Source organism: Artemia franciscana, chromosome 16, assembly GCF_032884065.1.
Source record: "Artemia franciscana chromosome 16, ASM3288406v1, whole genome shotgun sequence".
In the NCBI taxonomy this organism is placed as follows: domain Eukaryota; kingdom Metazoa; phylum Arthropoda; class Branchiopoda; order Anostraca; family Artemiidae; genus Artemia; species Artemia franciscana.
In genome coordinates, this window is record NC_088878.1 from 18778849 (window position 1) to 18799556 (window position 20708).

At 35.3% G+C, this 20708-nt stretch overlaps 2 protein-coding genes across 5 annotated transcripts in view; one reads left to right on the plus strand and one right to left on the minus strand.

The window, feature by feature from the left end:
• LOC136037175 (equilibrative nucleoside transporter 3-like) overlaps positions 1-16039 on the minus strand; it is a 103827-nt gene extending 87788 nt beyond the window's left edge. Inside the window, exons 1-2 of the mRNA XM_065719721.1 lie at positions 15913-16039; positions 13392-14370 (exon numbers count right to left, since the gene is read on the minus strand). The gene's annotated coding sequence lies outside the window, so the exon portion shown is untranslated. The remainder of the gene's footprint in view (positions 1-13391; positions 14371-15912) is intronic.
• Positions 1-20708, plus strand: part of LOC136037172 (glycoprotein-N-acetylgalactosamine 3-beta-galactosyltransferase 1-like) — an 82085-nt gene that overhangs the window by 24203 nt on the left and 37174 nt on the right. For all 4 annotated transcript variants that reach the window (XM_065719716.1, XM_065719715.1, XM_065719714.1 and 1 more), the window contains 2 exons: positions 17716-17816; positions 19184-19339. In XM_065719716.1, the coding sequence (XP_065575788.1) occupies positions 17716-17816; positions 19184-19339 (257 nt within the window). The remainder of the gene's footprint in view (positions 1-17715; positions 17817-19183; positions 19340-20708) is intronic.

The window sequence follows — 20708 nt, forward strand, 5'->3', positions numbered from 1 at the left end:
TCCTTGAGCAAAGATAATGGCATTCATCTTCTGACCTTTCCTCTCCATTGCTCTCATCGCATTCGCCCCCTTGATGTTTCGGTTTATGCACCATTCAAACATGCCATCAGGGAGACATTGGAAGTGTTAGTGAACTTCAGACTGACGAAGAATTTTCTCCTGGAAATTTGTGCTTGTGAGGTTTATGGCAAAAAAAAACTCTGATAAACATCAAATTTTTGAACATCAAAACATCAAAAACATCAAATTTTAAACATCAAAGATTGCAACACTATGTTTGTGAGATTGAAGAAGTGAGTGGCAGATTAGCTAAAATAAACTACCTCCGCAAATCAAGTGAAAAGTCCATCTTCCCAGAATGGCCTGATTTTGCTGAAACTGATTTTGATGATATAATTATGAAGTTGCCTACTCCTTTTGCTGCAAGAGGGACAGGGCGATCAGGCAGTCAAAGGCCTTGTATTTGGGTGTGACCTGTCTTGCTATGCCATAAAATAATAATGTGAAATACCTTTAGAGTTCTTTTGATATTCCAGTTAATTCTGCTACTTTTATATTATCTGAATGCACTGTTTGAATCGTTAACTAATAGATGTCCGAAAATGCCCCTCATGTGTCCGAATTTGCCCCACGGTAGGGGCGACTTCGGACACTTTAAGACGTCATATGTTTTTGGGTCTCACTGAGAAACGACTTGATGGAAGTCATTGAAAAAAAATCCTAAGAAAGATGAATATTTAAGCTTTCTGTTCATGTAAAAACAAAGTTTGTATCTTTAGAAGAACATCTTATAGGGGTCAAAAACTCAAAAACGTACGGTTTCGCCCCCCTCTCCCCTAGAGTGACCACAAATCAAACAGAGGGATAGTTAGGTTAGTTGTAGAACAATTGGTTACCTGTATAAGCCTTTTTGCTTTATCGTACGACTTAGATAGTGGTTTCAGAAAAGAAGAAAAAGTTGACATCCATACAGTAAGGCAATAAGAGACGTAGGAATGAACTAAGCATGGAACAGAATTTTTAAAACTGATCCAGGAAAAATATGTTTTAGTTTCCTCAAAATTCCAAGGCTCCTTGAGATCTTCATATTAATTATTCCAATATGATGCTTGAACGAAAGGTTTTCATCAAGAAGAATAGCCTACCGAGGAATCGGACATATCGGTCCTTAGGCTTACTGAGAGAACCCCCTAGAAAGGTGGATACCAGTTAACTGAGAAATGTAGGAAAAAATTAAACAACTTGACTTAGCATCAAACCAGAGAACGACTCTCTCGAAGAGGTTCGCTAGTTGAGGAGGCATCTCAGACTCAGTTCCAACTGCAGTACAAATAGTACTGTCATCAGCGAAGGCAACGAGAGCGTCCTTATCCTGCGAAAGTGAAAGATTTTTTTTTTTGCATTGAAAGATTCAGGATGACACAGGCGACAGCAAACTGAGGGTTTTCTGCTTTTTAACCGCAACTATAAGGTCATTAACATAAATCAAAAACACAAACGGACCAAGAACAGAACCCTGAGGAACAGCAAAGTCAACTTCAGACGAAAAGCGGGAAAGAGAATCGACAGAGATTATCTACCGTACAAATTGGAATCAAACCAAGTATGATTCTGTCCTCTTATACCAATGTGTGATGGCTTATAAAGAAGAATCCCATGAGTTAAGGAGTCAAAAGCTTTACAGACATCCAGGAATATAGCCACAGGAATCAAACCAGAGTCAAGTGCAGAGCGGAGAAAATTTAAAACCGTTGCACATGCATGTTCCGTAGAATGTTTAGCTCGGAAACCAAACTGAAAACCATGAAAAAAAAAACTTTTAGCCTCTAGGAAAGCTAGTAGTCGGGGAAGCATGGTCTTTTCAAAATTTTTCTAAAAACAGACAGCAAGGATATAGGTCAATAATTGGCTGGATCGTTTCAAAGTCCACGTTTATTTAAAACAATTACTTTAGCGCGTTTAAGAGAACTGGGGAAAATCCCATTTTCAAAAGAAAGATTTATAAGCTTCGTCAATAGAGAAATAATTGAAGGAAGAACGAACTTAACTACCATAGTTGGAATGTAGTAAGGTCCCAGGGGTGATCGTATCGACCCAGTGGTCCTACAATGTCGCGAGAGGGCTCATTCTAACAGAAATTCAAAGTTCTAGTGCCCTTTTTAAGTGACCAACAAAATTGGAGGGCACCTAGATCTCCTTCCACGCTCATTTTTCCCCCAAGTCACCGAATTAAAATTTTGAGATAGCCATTTTGTTCAGCATAGTCGGAAAACCTAAAAATTATGTCTTTGGGACGACTTAATCCCTCATAATCCCCGGAGGAGGTGCGGCAAGTTACAAACTTTGACCATTGTTTACATATAGTAAGAGTTATTGGGAAGTCTACAGATGTTTTTAGGGGGACTTTTTCGTGCTGAGGGGATGGGGGTGGGGAGGCTGGTCGGGGGGAGGGTACGTGGGAGGATCTTTCCATGGATGATTTTATCATGAGGGAAGAGATTTTCCATGAAGGGGCTGCAGGATTTTCTAGCCCTATTTATAAAAAAAAACAATGAGAAAATCATCTCCTCCACGGTACCTTGCTCTTTACGCTAAAGTATTTTAGTAATTTCAACGATTTATTCAAGGGCCTTTGTGGTTCAGGGGCCATTCTTAAAGAATTGCTCTCAGTAGCTCTTGCCAATTTTATCAGGTGCCAAAGGCATTGAAAAATAAACTAATGAAAGGGAAAAATGCATTAATTAAATGCGCATTTTCTGACCATATTGTACTGTCAAGATAATTGAAAGTTCAAGTTCAAAAAATTAGTACAATCACTTTTCTCCTTCGTATCAATTGTCGAAAAATGATTCTTTGATACCCAAATTGATGTTGCCATGCAATGAAAGTCTAAAAATCCAGCTAGGCGTTATTCGCAGTCATAAAACCCAAAAAAAATCCTTTCGCTTTTCCACTCACCAGTAAATACCTGTTGTGTGACATAAATTCCCTTTGACTTGTCTCTGTAGCTCTTGCAAATTTTCCAAGGTGCCAAAGGCATTAAAAAATTAACTGATGAAAGAAATAAAAATAATTGATTAAATGCGCATTTTCTGACCATATTGGACTGTCAAGATAATGGAAAGTTCATGTTCTAAAATCCAGTATAATCACTTTTCTCGTTTGTATCAATAGTCGAAAAATTGTTCTTTGATATCCGAGGTGAAATCCAGCTAGTACTTAATTACAGTAGTATTAATAAAAGCAATTTTTTGCTTTTCCACTCTCTAGTAAATTCATGTTGTGTGACATAAACCCTTTTGGCATGCTTTTGAAGCTCCCGCCAATTTTCTCCAGGTACCAAAGGCATTAAAAAGTGCAACTAATTAAAGTAAAATATAACTTATAAATTGTGCATTTTTTGAACATATTGTACTGTCAAGATAATTGAAAGTTCAAGTTCTGAAATTCAGAATATCAACTTTTCTGCTTATCAATAGTCAAAAAGTGGTTCTTTGACATCTGAGTCGATGTTGCCATGCAATGAATGTCTAAAATTCTAGCTAGCTTTATTTACAGTCAAATAACCCAAAACGATTTTTTTTTCTTTTCCATTCACCAGTAAATTAAATTTATGTTGTGTGACATAACGCGTTTTGACTTGCCTCTGTAGCTCTTGCCAATACTCCCAGGTGCCAATATTCTAGATTCTGCTTATATTATATGCAGCACTAAAAAGGCGTTGGTTTTTCGGTAATGATTCCCACGAACCCTTTGATTTCGATTTAGAGTGTAACTTGGTTCATTTTGTAGGTAATCTCTCGCTAGGCCATCCCTCTAAATGCCTTCACAAATAAGTAAAAATATAGTACGATTTAAACTTTTGCAATAATTCCACTATTTCTAATAGAAAATAAAAATTAAGTATTTTATGAAATATATTCGTATCCATTTAAATAGTTTTCTAGGTTTTAATGTTTAATGATGTTTTATTTATGTGTTTTTTGATCAGGTAAGGATTTATCTTACGATGATATTACATATGCAACAAAGGATAAGTATACTGAGATATGGCGTAACAGTGGCCTTTGTCACCTCTTCATGATAAAAAGGCAGAAAATGACTCCTAAGGAGCAAGAAAAGTGGAGAAGCAGAATATTCAAAAATAAAAACAATATATAGCCTACTACTATAAGTATTTAAGTCCTGTGGTGGCGCAGTGGGTTTGACCTTAGCTTCGTAATACGGGACCCAGAGATCGAATCATGCTGCAGGAATTCACTGCAGGGCCGACGCCTTAGTAGTCAAGAAGCGTCGTTAATCCGATACAATACTATAAGTATTTAATAGAAATGCTAAAATTCAGCACTAAATTAAATCTGTATTGCTCTATTTGACGTAAGATAACCATTCATCTTTGTGTCTCCTTGGGGATATATACTATTTTCTACAGACTTTGATGCATCTGTGATTAAAAAGTGAAAACATGTGGCCTCTCTACCCATCTCTCCCATAAACAAGGAAAGAAGAAGAAAATTCCTAAACCTCATTACCCAAGGAACAAATTCGTAGATATTAAAGCTTATCATATCTTGAATTTAAGTTTAAATTAAATAAAAAAACAAGTTTTTTTAACTGAAAGTAAGGAGCGACATTAAAACTTAAAACGAACAGAAATTACTTCGTATATGAAAGGGGTCCCTCATCAACACCCCGCTCTTTACGCTAAAGTTTGACTCTTTCTCTTAACTCTACTTTTTAAAACAGTAAAAAACTTTAATGTAAAGAACAGGGCGTTGATGAGGAGGCAGCCCCTTTCAAATACGAAGTAATCCCTGTTCGTTTTAAGTTTTAATGTCACTCCTTAATTTCTTTTAAAATAAAACTTGTTTTTTTTTTCATTTAATTTCTGAACGTTTTTGAATCAATGCGTGTTTTGACTTTAGCTCTCCGCAGATGAATAATTAAAACGGAATTTGCATATTTATTTTTTTGGCTAAATGGCTTTCTCATAGTTTTGATTGAATGATTTTGAGAAAAAAGAGCGGGGGAGGAGGCCTAGTTGCCCTCCGATTTTTGGGTTACTTAGAAAGGCAACTAAAACTTTTAATTCTTTACGAATGTTTTTATTGGTAAAAGATATACGTAACTGACAAATTAGCTTACATAAGAAACTTCTGTATTCTCATGTTTTTGTTACGTATATGGGGGGGGGGTTCAACCCCTCGTCAGTACCTCGCTCTTTACACTAAAGCTTAAATGTTGTCCCAATTTCTTAAGAATGACCCCTGAATCACAAAAGTCGTAGAATAAATAGTTGAAATTACTAAAACTACTTTAGAATAAAGATTGAGGTGTTAGGAGGAGGTGAGCCACTCATATGCATAATAATTTCTGTTCGTTTTAAGTTTTAATGCTGCTCCTTACTTTCAGTTGAAAAAACTTTTCATATTTATTTTTTCCGTTTTTTTAAATAATGCTAGAAAATCCTGTACTCTCTTCATGGAAATTTTCTTCCCCCGTGACAAATTCCTCCATGGAAAGTTCCCACAACATATCCCCCTCTTCTCAACCCCTCCTCCCAACCACAAAATCCCCCTGAACACGTCTGTACACTTCCCTATCACCATTAATATATGTAAGCACTGGTCAAAGTTTATAACTTGCAGCCCCTTCCACGGGGACTGCGGGGGAGTAAGTCGTCCTAATAATACATAGTTATAAGGTTTTACTACTACGCTGATTAAAATCAGAATTTTCATTCGGTGATTTTTGGAAAATAACTAGCGTGGGAGGGAACCTAGGTGCCCTCCAATTTTTTTGGTTACTTAAAAAGGGCACTAAAACTTTTCATTTCCGTTAAATGAGCCCTCTCGCAAGATTCTAGGACCACTGGGTCGATACGATCACCCCTGGGAAAAAAAAAAACAAAAACAAATAAACACGCATCTTTGATACCCATATTGAAGTTCCTATGGATTTTGTATTTTTTGCCAGAAGGCTTCCGTGATCTGCCTTCTGGCAAAAAATACAAAATACCACATTTTTGTAGATAGGAGCTTGAAACTTTTACAATAGTGTTTTCCGATACGCAGAATCTGATGGTGTGATTTTCGTTAAGATTCTATGACTTTTAGGGGTTATTTCCTCCTATTTTCTTAAATAAGGCAAATTTTCTCAGGCTCATAACTTTTGATGGGTAAGACTAAACTTGATGAAACTTATATATTTAAAATCATCATTAAAATGAAATTCTTTTGATGTAGCTATTGGTATCAAAATCCCATTTTTTAGAGTTTTGGTTACTATTGAGCCGTATCGCTCCTTACTACAGTTCGTTACCACGAACTGTTTGAAATAAGCGTTTCAATAAGTCAAGGTAAAATCGATGAAAAAATCTTTTCATATAGAAACATATTTTTCAAGTTCTATCCATTTCACATTTAAGTAGGACAAGCCTCAAACAGTAGAAATGAGTATAGGCAATCTTTGGAGCCCAAATAAGGTGTGCAGTCAGGAGTATAGGTAATCTATTAGAGTCCAAGTAAGGGACATATTATTTCTATGCTACTCGTATTCTTGCTTCAAATCGTAGAAGTTAGAGTTGGATGTAACCTACTAAAAAATGTGTAAGCCAAGGTCCTATTTAGGGAGGTGCCGGTTTTGGAGTCCTCCCTCCCTCCGAAATTTTTTCAAACTCATAAAAACGGAACAAATATACTTGAAACCAAATTTTTAATACGTCTTTTAAAGTTTTTTCTTTATCTAGACCGTTGTCTAGAAAAGACCCCCCCCCAAAAAAAAAAAAAATTGATACAATCTTGGCTGAACTACGAAACTGTAGTGTTAATGTTTGAATTTTTTATACTACTTCAAAATTTTAAACAAATCCACTGAAATAACTGAGAAAACGTCATTTCCACTTTGTGTCCTAATAAGCTGACAGTCAATGAAATGCTTTATCGATACTACCCAGGTTTATTTTCCAGGCTCAAATTAATGAACGGTACATTAGCTAGCTACTGGAGGCTTATTATTAAATCTTTCTTATTGAATCTTTAGTCAAGTCGTTTAATGTTTTGCTTATCTGTTAATTCTGACTGATTCAAAAATGTGTTTGATTTCATCGATTTTTATTCAGCTAAGAAAAGGTAAACAAATTAATGTCTACCTCTTGTGATGGTAAATTGATTTTCCTTTTTTTAACAATGTTTTTTGGTTGGTAATTGGACCATTTCTATTATCCTTATTTTTAGTTGGGCTGGAAAATGTGGTTTTAAGCATTCACTTAAAATTTGTTAAGGAAGAAAATTTAAAAATTATTTCCAAAAGAGTGTCACAAGCTCAATTAGAGCCGAATTTCCTTCAAATGTCACGTAAGAGAGCTAAAAACAGAAACAGTCAAAACAGCAGAAAACTTCTAGAAACTAATTAAAAGAAGAAAATTAAAGAAAAAAAATATAAAGATTTATTGTCATCCTCAAACGTAACTAGCGAGAGGTCAACTCTGAAGATTAAATAAAAAAAAACAAGTTTTTTTTTAACGGAAAGTAAGGAGTGGCATTAGAACTTAAGACGAACAGAAATTACTTCGTATATGAAAGGGGCTGCATGCTCCTCAACGCCCCGCTCTTTACGCTAAAGTTTGACTCTTTCTCCGAACTCTACTTTTTAAAACAGTAAGAAACTTTAGCGTAACGAGCGGGGTGTTGAGGAGGAAGCAGCCCCTTTCATATACGAAGTAATTTCTGTTCGTTTTAAGTTTTAATGCCGGTCCTTACTTTCCGTTAAAAAAAAACATGTTTTTTTTATTTACTTTCTGAACGTTTTTGAATCAATGCATGTTTTGATTGTGGCTCTCCGCAGATGAATAATTAAAACGAAATTTGCATATTTATTTTTTGGCTAAATGGCTTTCTCATAGTATTGATCGAATGATTTTGAGAAAAAAGGAGCGGGGGAGGAGGCCTAGTTGCCCTCCGATGTTTTGTTACTTAAAAAGGCAACTAGAACTTTCAATTTTTTGCGAATGTTTTTATTAGTAAAAGATATACGTAACTTATAAATTAGCCTACGTAACAAATTTTTGTATTCTCATGTTTTATTACATACATGAGGGAGTTCACCCCCTTGTCATTACATCGCTCTTTACACTAAAGCTTAAATTTTGTCCCAACTCATTAAGAATGACCCCTGAATCACAAAAGCCGTAGAATAAATAGTTGAAATTACTAAAAATACTTTGGCTTAAAGAGCGAGGTATCAGGAGGAGGTGAGCCCCTCATATTCGTAATAATTTCTGTTCGTTTTAAGTTTTAATGCTGCTCCTTACTTCCAGTTGAAAAAACTTTTTCATATTTATTTTTCCATTGTTTTTTTTTTAAATAATGCTAGAAAATCCAGCGCTCTCTTCATGGAAGTTTTCTTCCCCCATGACAAAGTCCTCGACAGAAAGGTCCCCCAACATATCTCACTCTTCTCAGCCCCTCCCTCTAACCAAAACATCCCCCTGAAAACGTCTATACACTTCCCAATAACCATTACTATATGTAAGCACTGGTCAAAGTTTGTAACTTGTAGCCCCTCTCACGGGGACCGTGGGGGAGTAAGTCGTCCCCAAAGACATAGTTACAAGGTATTTCGACTACGTTGAATAAAGTGGCTATCTCGGAATTTTTATCTGTTGACTTTGGGAAAATACTTACGGTTGGAGGGGGCTTAGGTGCCCTCCAATTTTGTTGGTCACTTAAAAAGGGCACTAGAACTTTTCATTTACGTTAGAATGAGCCCTCTTGCAAAATTCTAGGACCACTGGGTCGATACGATCACCCCTGGGAAAATAATAACAAAAAACAAACAAACAAATAAACACGCATCCGTGATCTGGCTTCTGGCAAAAAATACAAAATTCCACATTTTTGTAGATAGGAGCTTGAAACTTCTACAACAGGGTTCTCTGATACGCTGAATCTGATGGTGTCATTTTCGTTAAGATTCTATGACTTTTAGGGGGTTTTTCCCCCTATTTTCTTAAATAACCTCAATTTTCTCAGGCTCGTAACTTTTGATGGGTAAGACTAAACTTGATGAAACTTATATATTTAAAATTAGCATTAAAATGCGATTCTTTTGATGTAGCTATTGGTATCAAAATTCAATTTTTTAGAGTTTTGGTTACTATCAAGCCGGGTCGCTCATTACTACAGTTCGTTACCAGTAACTGTTTGATAAGTGTACAGTTCAACTTATCCTGAGTAGGCTACGAGTGACACAAATATTAAACAAACCTGGAGGATTCAAAGCACCTTGCCATAAACGTTTCAGGATCCGAAATAGCAGACAACTATCTTTAACTGTAGCTTTCAGATTTCTATATACATGTATCTTACTCAAATAACCACCACGGCGTTAGTGCCTTTCATATGAGCCTCAAGTAAAACCTGAACGAATTATAACGAATCTAAAGCTTTTGCTATATCAAGTGCACATAAAATTAAGAAATTACCTCTGTCTTCAATGTCTTTCAGTACATTTACATGTAGAAAGAGAGTTTGCTTTCCACCTCAACCTGGCTTATACCTAAACTGGTGAAGAGGGGTGAAACATTATTCTTCAATGTCTTTTACAAATGACCCGAAGAGCTTAAGTGTTGGTAGTAAATGCATTGCTTCCATTCAAGGGAATTTCCTCTAAAATAAAGATTTCGAAGTTTCTTAAGGGTAAACTTTTTCATTTAGGAATTTAGGGATTTTTAGGGATATTTACAAATCTTATGGGTTTCTTAAAGAATTTCTAGGGTTTCTTCCCTAGGAAATCCTCTTCCAACCCGAAAAGGAAAATGGGAAGGAAATAGTTTTATGTCCCATTTTTCAAAAATCTGATAGTCTGGACACGTCATACAGGGAGTTAGGGATCTTTTACACTTTCGATATGGAAACCCATTTGTTTGAATGTTTGCCAATAGGCTACTGAATAGAGGCTTCTACCAGACAATAGCGACAACAACTAAATGGACCTAGAAGTCAAGAAAAGAGGGGTCCAAATTTCTTTTAACACTGCTAATCATTTGAAAAAAATCTGATAAAGGTGCAGATTAGGGACCCCTAATTCAGAGTCCTAGACTAGAAGTCAAAGGTGCAGAGATACTGCTCAATTAAACTAAGACTTGAAGGATGACTATGCGAAGTTAACGAATGCATTCCAAATTAATTGAATCACCTAAATCTCCCAATCTTCCTAAAAGATCCTCAGAGCTCCACAATCTTTTTACATAGAAGCTGTGCAAAAGATCCAAACTCGATTTCGTCTCCATGATGACATTCACAAATATGTAGAAATGGTTGACCGTGTATCAGTTCGGTCACTACTGCCTACTTCACTCCAACCATTTATTCGAAAGTATGGAAAAGTATCAGGGGATGGAACAAAATCGAACAGGAATGTAGGAATCCAAAGTCTAATCAATGTCAAAAATATGGATGCGTGTCACCTGCTGGTGTTCGTTTTTTTGAAGACAAACTTCCGGAACCAAGGTATCCGTAAATCTAAAATTGTCAGTTATATTTTTGCTTTCTCTTGAAGACGGACTTTCTCTTCAAATCTTGAAGACGGACAAACGGAACAGGCTTAAGCGAAACTGTCACGTGGAATTCTGAAAACAAACTATGGTGTGAAGTGGGCCCAAGAATGTTCTTTATGCATTCGTGGAGACGAGCAGCTACTGCTACTCATGAAAAGAGTTAGGCTTCAGCTACCATCGCAAAAAAAAGAATGAAGGTGCTAAATCTGATTTTAACTAAAAATAGATTTTTCTTTATTTTTTTTTATTAGTATAACCGGATACTGAGGCAACTAATGGATTGTCCATATAGGTAAAATAAGCAATGTGGCCATATAACCCAAATTGCCGAAAATAACCATATAAAATAAATATTTATTTATTCTGACCACCATATCGACTGTCGTACTGACACAACCTATTTAGCACTCTGATTGGTCAAACGTAACAGAAAACAAAAACAATTGAAATCCATTTCTCTTACTCGTCTTCCTATATCTAATATGCTGTCATATTTTTACAGACCTGTTGACAGATAACTGTGTTTTCAAACACTTTTATAAAAATAGACCCAGATCAATATAAAAACAAGTCAAAACCAAATATTGCTTGAAAAAGTGACTGGTTGGATATCATTAATGTCAATCCATCGTAGAAATTCAAATAAAAATGAAGGTGTTGCAAAAACAGTAATAGAGAAGGAAAAAATAATAGCAAAGAAAAAAATATCTTCATATTGTCCAGATTCTGAAATTTGGCCCCGGAACCTATAAACCAAAATTGAACTTAACTAACCAATAAATACAAAGTATTGTTTTAGACGTCAAACGAAGATATTTGCTACAAATAAAGCTCTTAATTTGCAAAATAAGTCATCTTTAACAAATGCTACAGAAAGTCAGCATAACAAGGCTTTACTAGTGATTTGGAAAGAAATAAGATAATGAGGAAACCTATAGGGATTTTGGTATTGAAAATTGGAATTTATAGGGAATTTTCAGCCTTTTAGGGATTTCAAAAAATATGAAGTGGAAACACTGAGTACATAAGACGGTAATCAGTTGATAAGAACTGCATTAGGAAACTTTTTTTGCCCTTTTTAAGGATGGCGAAAAAAGCCAAATCCTTATCTGCGTATTCCATCTTGTCTGCCAAAGAGTAGGAGGATTGCATCTCCTATCTGTTCTTCGCAGTTATTTGGTAGATGTGTCTCTTAGAGACCAATAAAATCCCGCTTGAAGTGGTTGGCTATGCGGAGGAATTTATCTTTCTTATCCGGTTTGTGGGTGCCAAAATGTTTAATGTATCGATTCTGGTGGCATGTCTTGTATATAAAATCAGTCTGGTGTCTGAGACAGAATGGAGGAAAATTGTCTAAGTGGGTTGTCACTGCTGTTGGGTGTCAATACATCGATTGCCCCGGATTTGGTAACTTGTCCGTCGGTTTCCCTGGACACCTTAGACCTAGTTCTTTATTTCATTAATTATTTTCATTGATCTAAATAATTTTCTCATTAGTCATACTTTATAAACAAGAAATGTTTTTTGGCTGAATTTCGAAGTAGCAGCAAGCCAATTGTCTCTGCTTCTTGCTGGGACCGTTTCTCATAAGTGTCCTCCGCTCTTTGCAGTTGTCCTCGCAGGAAGGGTCATCCCACTTGGCCACAAGACATCACAAAGTAATTCCTTGCGATACTGGATGTTAATTTTAACGTCATCGAAACATGTCTACCTGTCACTGAGCCCCGCAAGATCGATATTAGATGGGATTACCCCCTCCTCTGTCTTTATTTGTCCCCCAAAATAGACTACAACAATTATTTAGGAGCCATGGAGACCTGGTCACCCTGGTCCCCACCCTCTTATTTGATATTCAAGGGTGTCTTTCATATCTGAAGGATTTTCCCCGATCCATCTCCTGAAGACGCACCCGAGTTGCCGAGGGAGGCACCTTAGAAATTATTAAAGACTCAAGGGTCTTAAAACGATCTAAGTATAGTTCTCCTGCCTCCCGAGTGTGTTTTTCAAGAAGTATCCAAATCTTGCTGACATAGGAGTCTGCTACATCCATCGGATCTGTATGGATACTACCACTAGAAAGAGTATTAAAAGGATCTCTAAGCTCAATTCTATATCATAAGTACTGCACAAAGCGGTATCCACTAAAAATAAATCAGGCAAATTTGGGGGGAACCGGCACCTCTTTGTTCTGATTCCCCGATGTCACTGTGAGGAGTGGGGGATGTTTTTCCAGCACCATACCGACTTTGCTTTTTTGTACTTGGTTTAATAGATTGTCTGAAAATTCACTGTCAAGGACAAGATCCCTAGCAAAACAGTCTAAATTAATGTTGGGGAAGGTATACATAATAAGGCTCACCCTTGAATTATAATGCTCCTCGTGCTCACTATTCTCTGGAATCGTAAATGCACTGTCGCAGAATTCGGATAGAAATGCCAATATGTAAACCTATATAATTATAGGAGCTTATTAGCTGATTGGAACACTTCATCCTTTGAAAAACTTTAATTTAGGTTAAGAGTGAGCGTTCAGAACTAGAAGGACTTCACTGGCTCGTAAGGACCATACATGGCCCTAAAGGGCATTTGGATGTATTGAGACCACACAACCACTTAATGGCTTAATGACCATAAATGGGCTTCCGAAGGGCCCCTTCCAATGTATTAAGACCACACAACCAGTTATAAGTTTGATGACCATACATGGACCCTTCGGGTCCATAGATTGCCAAAATACTGGATATAAATTTAATGACCAGAAATTACCGCGTAAGAAGTCTCCCCTTTACGTTTCAGGTATTATGACGTTTTAACGAGTCTTAAAAAAACTTACCGAAGGGGTGTTGGTTCCCATTTTTGCTTCACCAAAGAAAAGTTGGCCGATGCATGCATGATCATCACTGTTGGCCTGGAAAAAGAATAAAAAATTTATTTCTCTTTGAAGTATTTATGGTTTTAAGCTGTGAAAAGAATATTAATCTAAGGATCTTCAAATCTCCTTCCTAGAGACAACAGTAGAATGCAGGATCTTAAAAACACCTTGTTTTCAAAACGATATTAATAGCTAAAACCACGGTGAAAAGTACATTTTCTATAGGATCGAGGGGAGTGGGGTGAACAGCTGCATCAAACTATGGAAGTGTCTTTAATAGTCTGTAAACCTTGGGTTAGTCTCGGACCCTCAATGTTCAAATAGTCTGAGAAATTCATCTCGCATAAAAATTAGGCTATTGCCGTTAAACCATGGTGAAAAGTTCATTTCTCTGGGGTCTCCTTCTTATTGAAGGCCCTGGTAATTTCACTTATTATTAATCTGGGTATTAGGACCCCCAAATTTACTTCCTAAAGGCAATAGTAAACGCTAAGTTTCCAAAAGCAGGCTCTTAAAAACACCTTATTTTAAAAACATGCTTCTTGCTAAAAGAATGGGAAAAAGTAAACTAAAGTAAACTAAAAGAAATAAATCTTAAGTTTTTTAGTGGAAATAAATAAGTTTTATGGAAAATATCAAAGAATAAACGCTTATATTAAAGTCAGCATCTTGAATGGCATTCTCCTCATGCTGGATCGCTGAATGGGGGTGTATCATCGCCTTGTAAGGGCACCACAAGTCTTGAAGGATAGACGACTTCTTGCTTGGGGGGGTAGAGGGCCTTGCAACCTGTGCTGTATAGTGGGATGGTGGTCGCATTCTTGTCGCTTTGCTTGGGACCTGAAGGAGCCGTCTCCAGACTTTGTATGGAGAGGGTAAATGTATCCTCATTGCATGCCTTTGCCCTTTTTTCGGGAGGAAGCACTTCTTTGGAATTTTCCTTGAAAAGAAATTAAATTTTAGCTTTTCGTGTTATGAAAAACACATCTTAAAGAAATTAGTTTTCATTAAAAGAAACGTGTACGGTTAAAATATGTCTTAATTTTCATAGAAATGTATGAGCATTGAAGAAGAGTAGAATCTGGTTTTTGGAAATAACTTCATTGTCCCCCACTCACCTTAACAGGGCCAAAAATGCACCAATCGAAAATTCAGTGTGTAAGCCTTTGCTCTATGAGGAATTCAAACTTTCTTAACCTTATTAAGGGAACAGAAAAATTTAAATTAGCGAATATCATAGATCATAAATATTTTATTCTTGGTATAATATACTAAAAAAAAAAAATATTCTTCAGACGTATTTTGTTCTTGGGCTTCTTGCAGCGCTTTTTCATATGTCCCCAAGCACATCATTAAAATTCTGGTGATTAAATTTTAGTTTTTCCCAAATTGAATCTAATTTCAACATGCTCCTACTTACACTTAAAATTAATAATCGTTTGCTTTCTGGAACTGCAAGGGTAAATCTATTTTAAAGAAAAAGTAATCTTTTTAAAGTAAAACAATCCAATCAATATTTCAAGTATTTTTAATCCCCCAATTAAATTTTGGCATTTATTCTTACAATAAAGTTTTATACAATGTTGATACTTAAACACACCCTCCTCCTTTATCACTGTCCTCCGGCTTAAAAATTTGCCATTATTCAGCCGTCTGAGAATTTAGTGCTTATTTAAATGGGAATAAAATAGGTTTGGTACGTGCCTGAAAATAGCTTTTCAGGGCAAGTATGTAGATGCCTGTCTCAGTTTTCTAACTCCTTTTTAGAAAGCAATACAGCAAGGCTCTCAAATATTTGTCAAAAAAGACACTTGTTTACTGTTCTTTAGGATAATTCATACCCTCCCTTTTAATGAAAAAATACATTTTTGTCATTTTTTTTGGGCTAAAATTCAGTATTATATTTATCCATACCACCCTACTTTGCGATTCGAAAGTAATATCAGAATATACATTTTCCAGCTGGTACGGCTTTCATGCAATTATCAGAAGAGCAGCTGTACAGTGGAAAATTGTGGTTTACGCCGTGAAGGGTTTAACCTAGCGCAATTGTTTATACCCTTTTTTTAGCAGACTACTAGAAAGCGGTTTTCAAAAAATTGCCAGAAAATAAGACTATTCTATCGATTTTTCTATCAGATTATTCAAACTTTTTTATGGGAGTTTAGCTGTTAATTCAATACATAGAGTTACAAACGGTTAAATTGGTGGAGTGTATAGAAAGAAGGGGTCACCAGCATAATAACAGCTGTCCGATAGAAAATAAGTCATTTTGACCATTAACGGTTTAACGCAACTTACGCCTTTTCTAATAATCAGATTGAAAGTGGTTTTAATGAATTTCAGCGGGAAAGTAAGATTATTCTATCAGTAATAAAACCTTTTTATGTGAATTTTGGGGTGGGTTTTAGATGTTTATATAATATAGAGAATTATAGTAACTCAAACTCAGTAGGGGGATGCAACAGAAAAAGGGACTCACCAGCATATAAGCAAAAATCCGATTTTTTCTTCAAATTTCTCAGAGCATCCATTTTAGAAAGTCTTGAGTTGTGCCAGTTTCAACATCTGATAGAAGACTTTTCGGAATTTTGTCCTAATATCTTTTTTGCATTCCTTGGAAACAACAGAAAACTACACAGTTTCACGCGTTGGAATAGCGAATGACGCTTTTGTTTTTCGAGAAATAACAGGGATTCTTTATCCCATAAAATCAACAGTCTCTCTAACTGCTCTGCTAGTAGAAAATGGATGCAAATTTGCTTGCATAAAATGGCAGGTATATTGGGATGGTAGCTTTGGAGATTGGGAGGGAGGAAGGGAGCTTGTGAGAGAGGAACCCTTTGAAGGTTGTTTAAAGAACAATTTTAGAAATCCTGAAGCAAAGAAGTTCCTGAAGATTTTTTAAAGGAAACTGTGGGGGTAAAGAAGGACTTAGGTTTTTTCTAAACATAAAACCCAAGAAAAACCCTAAAGTTAACAAGCCCAGGTGGTTTTTAAAAGGAAATCTATATTTGGCGGGGAGGTCTGAAGGTTTTTAATCATAAGAATCTTAGAAATCAAGGAATAAAACCCTGAAGGTTTTTATAGAGCCATCTTAGTGATCCTAAAGTAAACAAGCCTTGGCACCTATGGATCTCTAAAAGGAAAGTATGGAATAACAATCTTAGAAATCTTGAAATAAACAAGCCCCCTGGAGGTTCTTAAAGAACAATTTTTTGCAATCCTGAAGCAAAGTCTCGCAAGATTGTGTCACCCTCAACTCCTATTATGCAATATGCACCTATGTCTTGAAGAAGTTTAAAAAAAAGTGTCGGGACTGGGATTCGAAAGAATAGGGGCCTTTTCGGATTTGTTGAGCCTCCACTACTCCTTCTATATGTTGTTTTGTTTTCATCTGCTCGTCTTTGGTTGAGTGTAGCTCTATACTTTGCTTTGAGATACTTCTTTTTTGGAAAACTGCGTTGGAGTTAATTTCTGTCCGTTTTTCATTGATCTTTTTTATTTGTTTATTAAAAGAGTATTTGTTAATTTTGGTTTGGTTTATTTTACTGGATTTTAAGAATTAAGGTTTTATCTTGTTTTTTTTCTATTTAGGCTTAATTTTGCGGGTTTTAATAAAAGTTTTTTTTTGATGAATGGAAAGGGTAATAAAATTCCAGTAAATGGATTGAAAATCTGCGTAATTCTTACTTTTCTAAAGGGCTGAAACCACTGTCATCTCGATCCTGTACAATCGTGAATATAAGCAAATATTGATCTACTGCTTTATTAGAAGAATCTTATTTTGTTATACTTTTTCTAACTGTTTGTTCCTTTAGATAAATGTATTTTGAGCTCATTTAAGAAAAATAATTCCGATTTGTTGTTAAAAAAAGGAAATATGACGTCGAAAATCAATGTAACCAATTTTTTCCGGTTGAGTTTGTCTTGGTTCTTAAACTTTGATAAAGCTGTCTTCATTGCCGGAAATTTTAGGAACATGATAAAAAAGAACAATTCACGCTCAGAATCAACACAAGCACAAATCTCTTCAAACATTTGTTGCCCTTAATAGCACCTCTTAAAAGACACCAAATATTCGCTCAAGTTCCAGCCGGGTCCCGTAAGCGTTTAATCTATGAGCTTAGCTGTTCCTGATACATTATATATGCGCCTTAGCCTGGATGCACATAATGTCTGTTGATTTAGTTTCTTGTCCTCTAAAGGCTTCAACTTATTACCCTCATCTGTCCCTGAAGTATTATATATTCATTGTTATGACAACATCATATTCTATTTGCAGATATTATAAAGAATTAACAAAGAAAGTTGACGACATTGAAGAAATAACAGCTCTCCAGCGCGGAGATTTATTTCAAAAAGAAAAAGACCAGAATCAGTATGGTAAGAAATCTTACAACTATAATACGGCTTATGTGCTGACCTACGGTGAGCATACTTCCATGAAAATTGTACACAGTTACATAGTTCTGAGTTTTATCCTGCTTTACAGGAATTAATTAGAAAAATTTCTGAAAAAGAATTTTTTTTAAAGAAACGTAAAGGTCAGATTAAACTTAATATCAGTAGAAATAAAGTACCATAATAATTCAAACACAAAACAACCAGAAAATACTATTAAATGATAAATGAATTTCAAAACGAACATAAATTAGATAAGCAATCATAGCAAACAAACATGAAACAGGTACTAATATAAATGAATAAAAAATGCTAAAACGAGTAAAATTTATATCGAATATACTAGTCAAGCTTAAAACGAATAAAGAATTCTAAAAAAAGCGCTTGGTTACTTCCCCCTTCGCTAACTGTAAAAGTCGAAAGCCTACTGCGCCATCTGCGTTATATTAAAAACCAATTAGTTGAAGAGAATACTAACCTGGGCGCACTATAATCATTCACATCGAAAATAATTTTATGATTTGGTTTCAACAACGGGTAATGCGCTCATTTTTTATAGAAAGACTGCGTTCTTTTGTGCTAAGATCTTACTTCTAAGACCTTATATCTTTCTGTACAGATTACCATTCTTTTGTTCGCTATTGTTTTAAGGTCTTACAGCTCACGTAGATTAGCTAAAAGTGCAAAGAATGTCATTTTTCTGCCGCATAGAACCATGATTAGAGAACTTTGGTCATGTACTCATCATTGGTCTAAGATAACTGATCAAAGCAGGATGATGAAAGACGTTTGCAATAGAACGGCATAAAAAGTAAGATCTTAAGTGTTCCTTGTCGAAGATGCAACATCTTAGCACAATGATGAGCAAAAGTACAGCCCTAAGGCATCTTTTTTGAAGAATTTTCATTAAAATGAATATTTGCAAAAAAAAAAAATTTACCCTCGTGACCTCAAAGATTATCTTAACCATGAAAGATTAATTTTTGGACCTTACATTGATGAAAATAAATACCTTGGAATTACAATGTGATACTATGTGACCTGCAGCGGGCCATATGATTTGCAGAAAGAACAGCATGTTCGATTAACTATTGCCCTTTGGGAAGGGTTTTGATCCTTTACCTTGGAACTGCATTGGCTTCATTTATATAAATGTTTGTTTTATGTGTAAAGCCATTTTACAATTTTGATTGTTTTTTCTTTTATTTTATCTTTTTTGTAATTGCAAAACTTCTAAAAAGATTCGACCCTTTTTGAAATATTGAGGGTGCTGTAATCCCCTTTACTACGGTGTTGCATTATAAGATGAAGTAAACATGCTAGCTTTTCAAAGTTAATTATTTTTCTAGAGTCTGACAACACAGTATCCCGTAATCTTTATAAGAAAGTTCGACTTCTTTGTTGGATATTAACTGCTGGTGTAAACCACGGAAAGAAAGCAGCCCATGTCAAAGCAACCTGGGGGCAGAGATGTAACATTATCTTATTTGTGAGTGGCAAAAAAGGTGAGCAAAAAAGTCTTTTCAACTGAAAGCAAGGATCAGCATAAAATTTAAAACGAACTTAAACTGCTCTATTTGTGATTGGCCAAAAAGGTGGAGTACTTTTGAAACGATCAACGATTTTCTTTTCGCGCGTGCCATGCCAAAAATGCTGCTAATTTTTGTCTCGTTTCTAGGCGTACAAAATAAAAAAAAAAAAAAAAAAAAAAACGAAATAAGACCCAAGCGTTAAGGACACAAAACTGAAGAACATAAAAAAATATATTTATTGAAACCAGCTTGTTTTAGTTGCAAAAGAAATAGTACTTATCGGTTATGTAATAGACACTCGGGAAGTGAAGTTCGATTAATGCTAATGAAATGAAACAAAATATGATGAATATACAATAGTTTAGAAACAAATTTGGGCTATATATTTGCACATTAGGGGGGGGGGGGTAAAGCAGAGCATATATTAAATACGTAAACTAACCATTGCTGTATTTAATATATACTAAACTTTACCTTCCCTCGTCTAATGTGCAAATATGTAGCCCAAATTTGTTTGCATAAACCAAACCACAATACAAATTAAATACTTAAATAAAATATAGCTACAATTTATTTTGCAGCCAAACCAAAGCTAATTGTGTGGTTTAAAAAGTTGCCCAACCAGTTTCTTGCGTCATGCTCGCATCATTCGCGATCGAAACTGTACAATATCTATTATATAACCGATAAGTACGTCAGAAGCCCCTTGCTCTAAAGACTAACTACTGGCGTGTGCAATTTATGCACCTGTTAACAATTAGCTTTTAAAAGATCGTTGCAACCAATATTTAGTTTTCTTGTTTTAACAAAACGATTTTTTTTTGTAATTGTGCAATTTATTATCCCGAAAAGTTTATGCTTAAAAATAATTATCAAAAAGTATTAATCTTTCGTAAATTTGCAAAGGTTATACATTCAGGAATTATCGTGAGAAGTACTCATGGTTAAGCTAAAGGTATTACTTTTTTCATAAATAATCAAACAAGTTTGTTGCAAAGAACTGTAAGCAAGGAGGGACTTAAATTAATAATAACCGAAAATCCAAAATAATAAAGTTTTGATAACAATATATACAAAAAAAAATCAGATTTTCATGGTGATTAAAGTGTATAAAATTCATCAAATTTAAAGTTGCCAAGAAAGCGCTAGGAGGTTGAGGAATTTTGACTGGCTTTCACAAAAGAGAGAAAATACTCTGAATAGTTCAGGTTGTCTTGATAAAACATACACCATCAAATTTAACACATTAGAAAGCCTTCTTGCAATGTTCAAGCTTTTGTTTACTAAAATGTATAATCTTTTTTTTTCCGAGGAAGATTATGGATGCGTGTTTATTATTGTT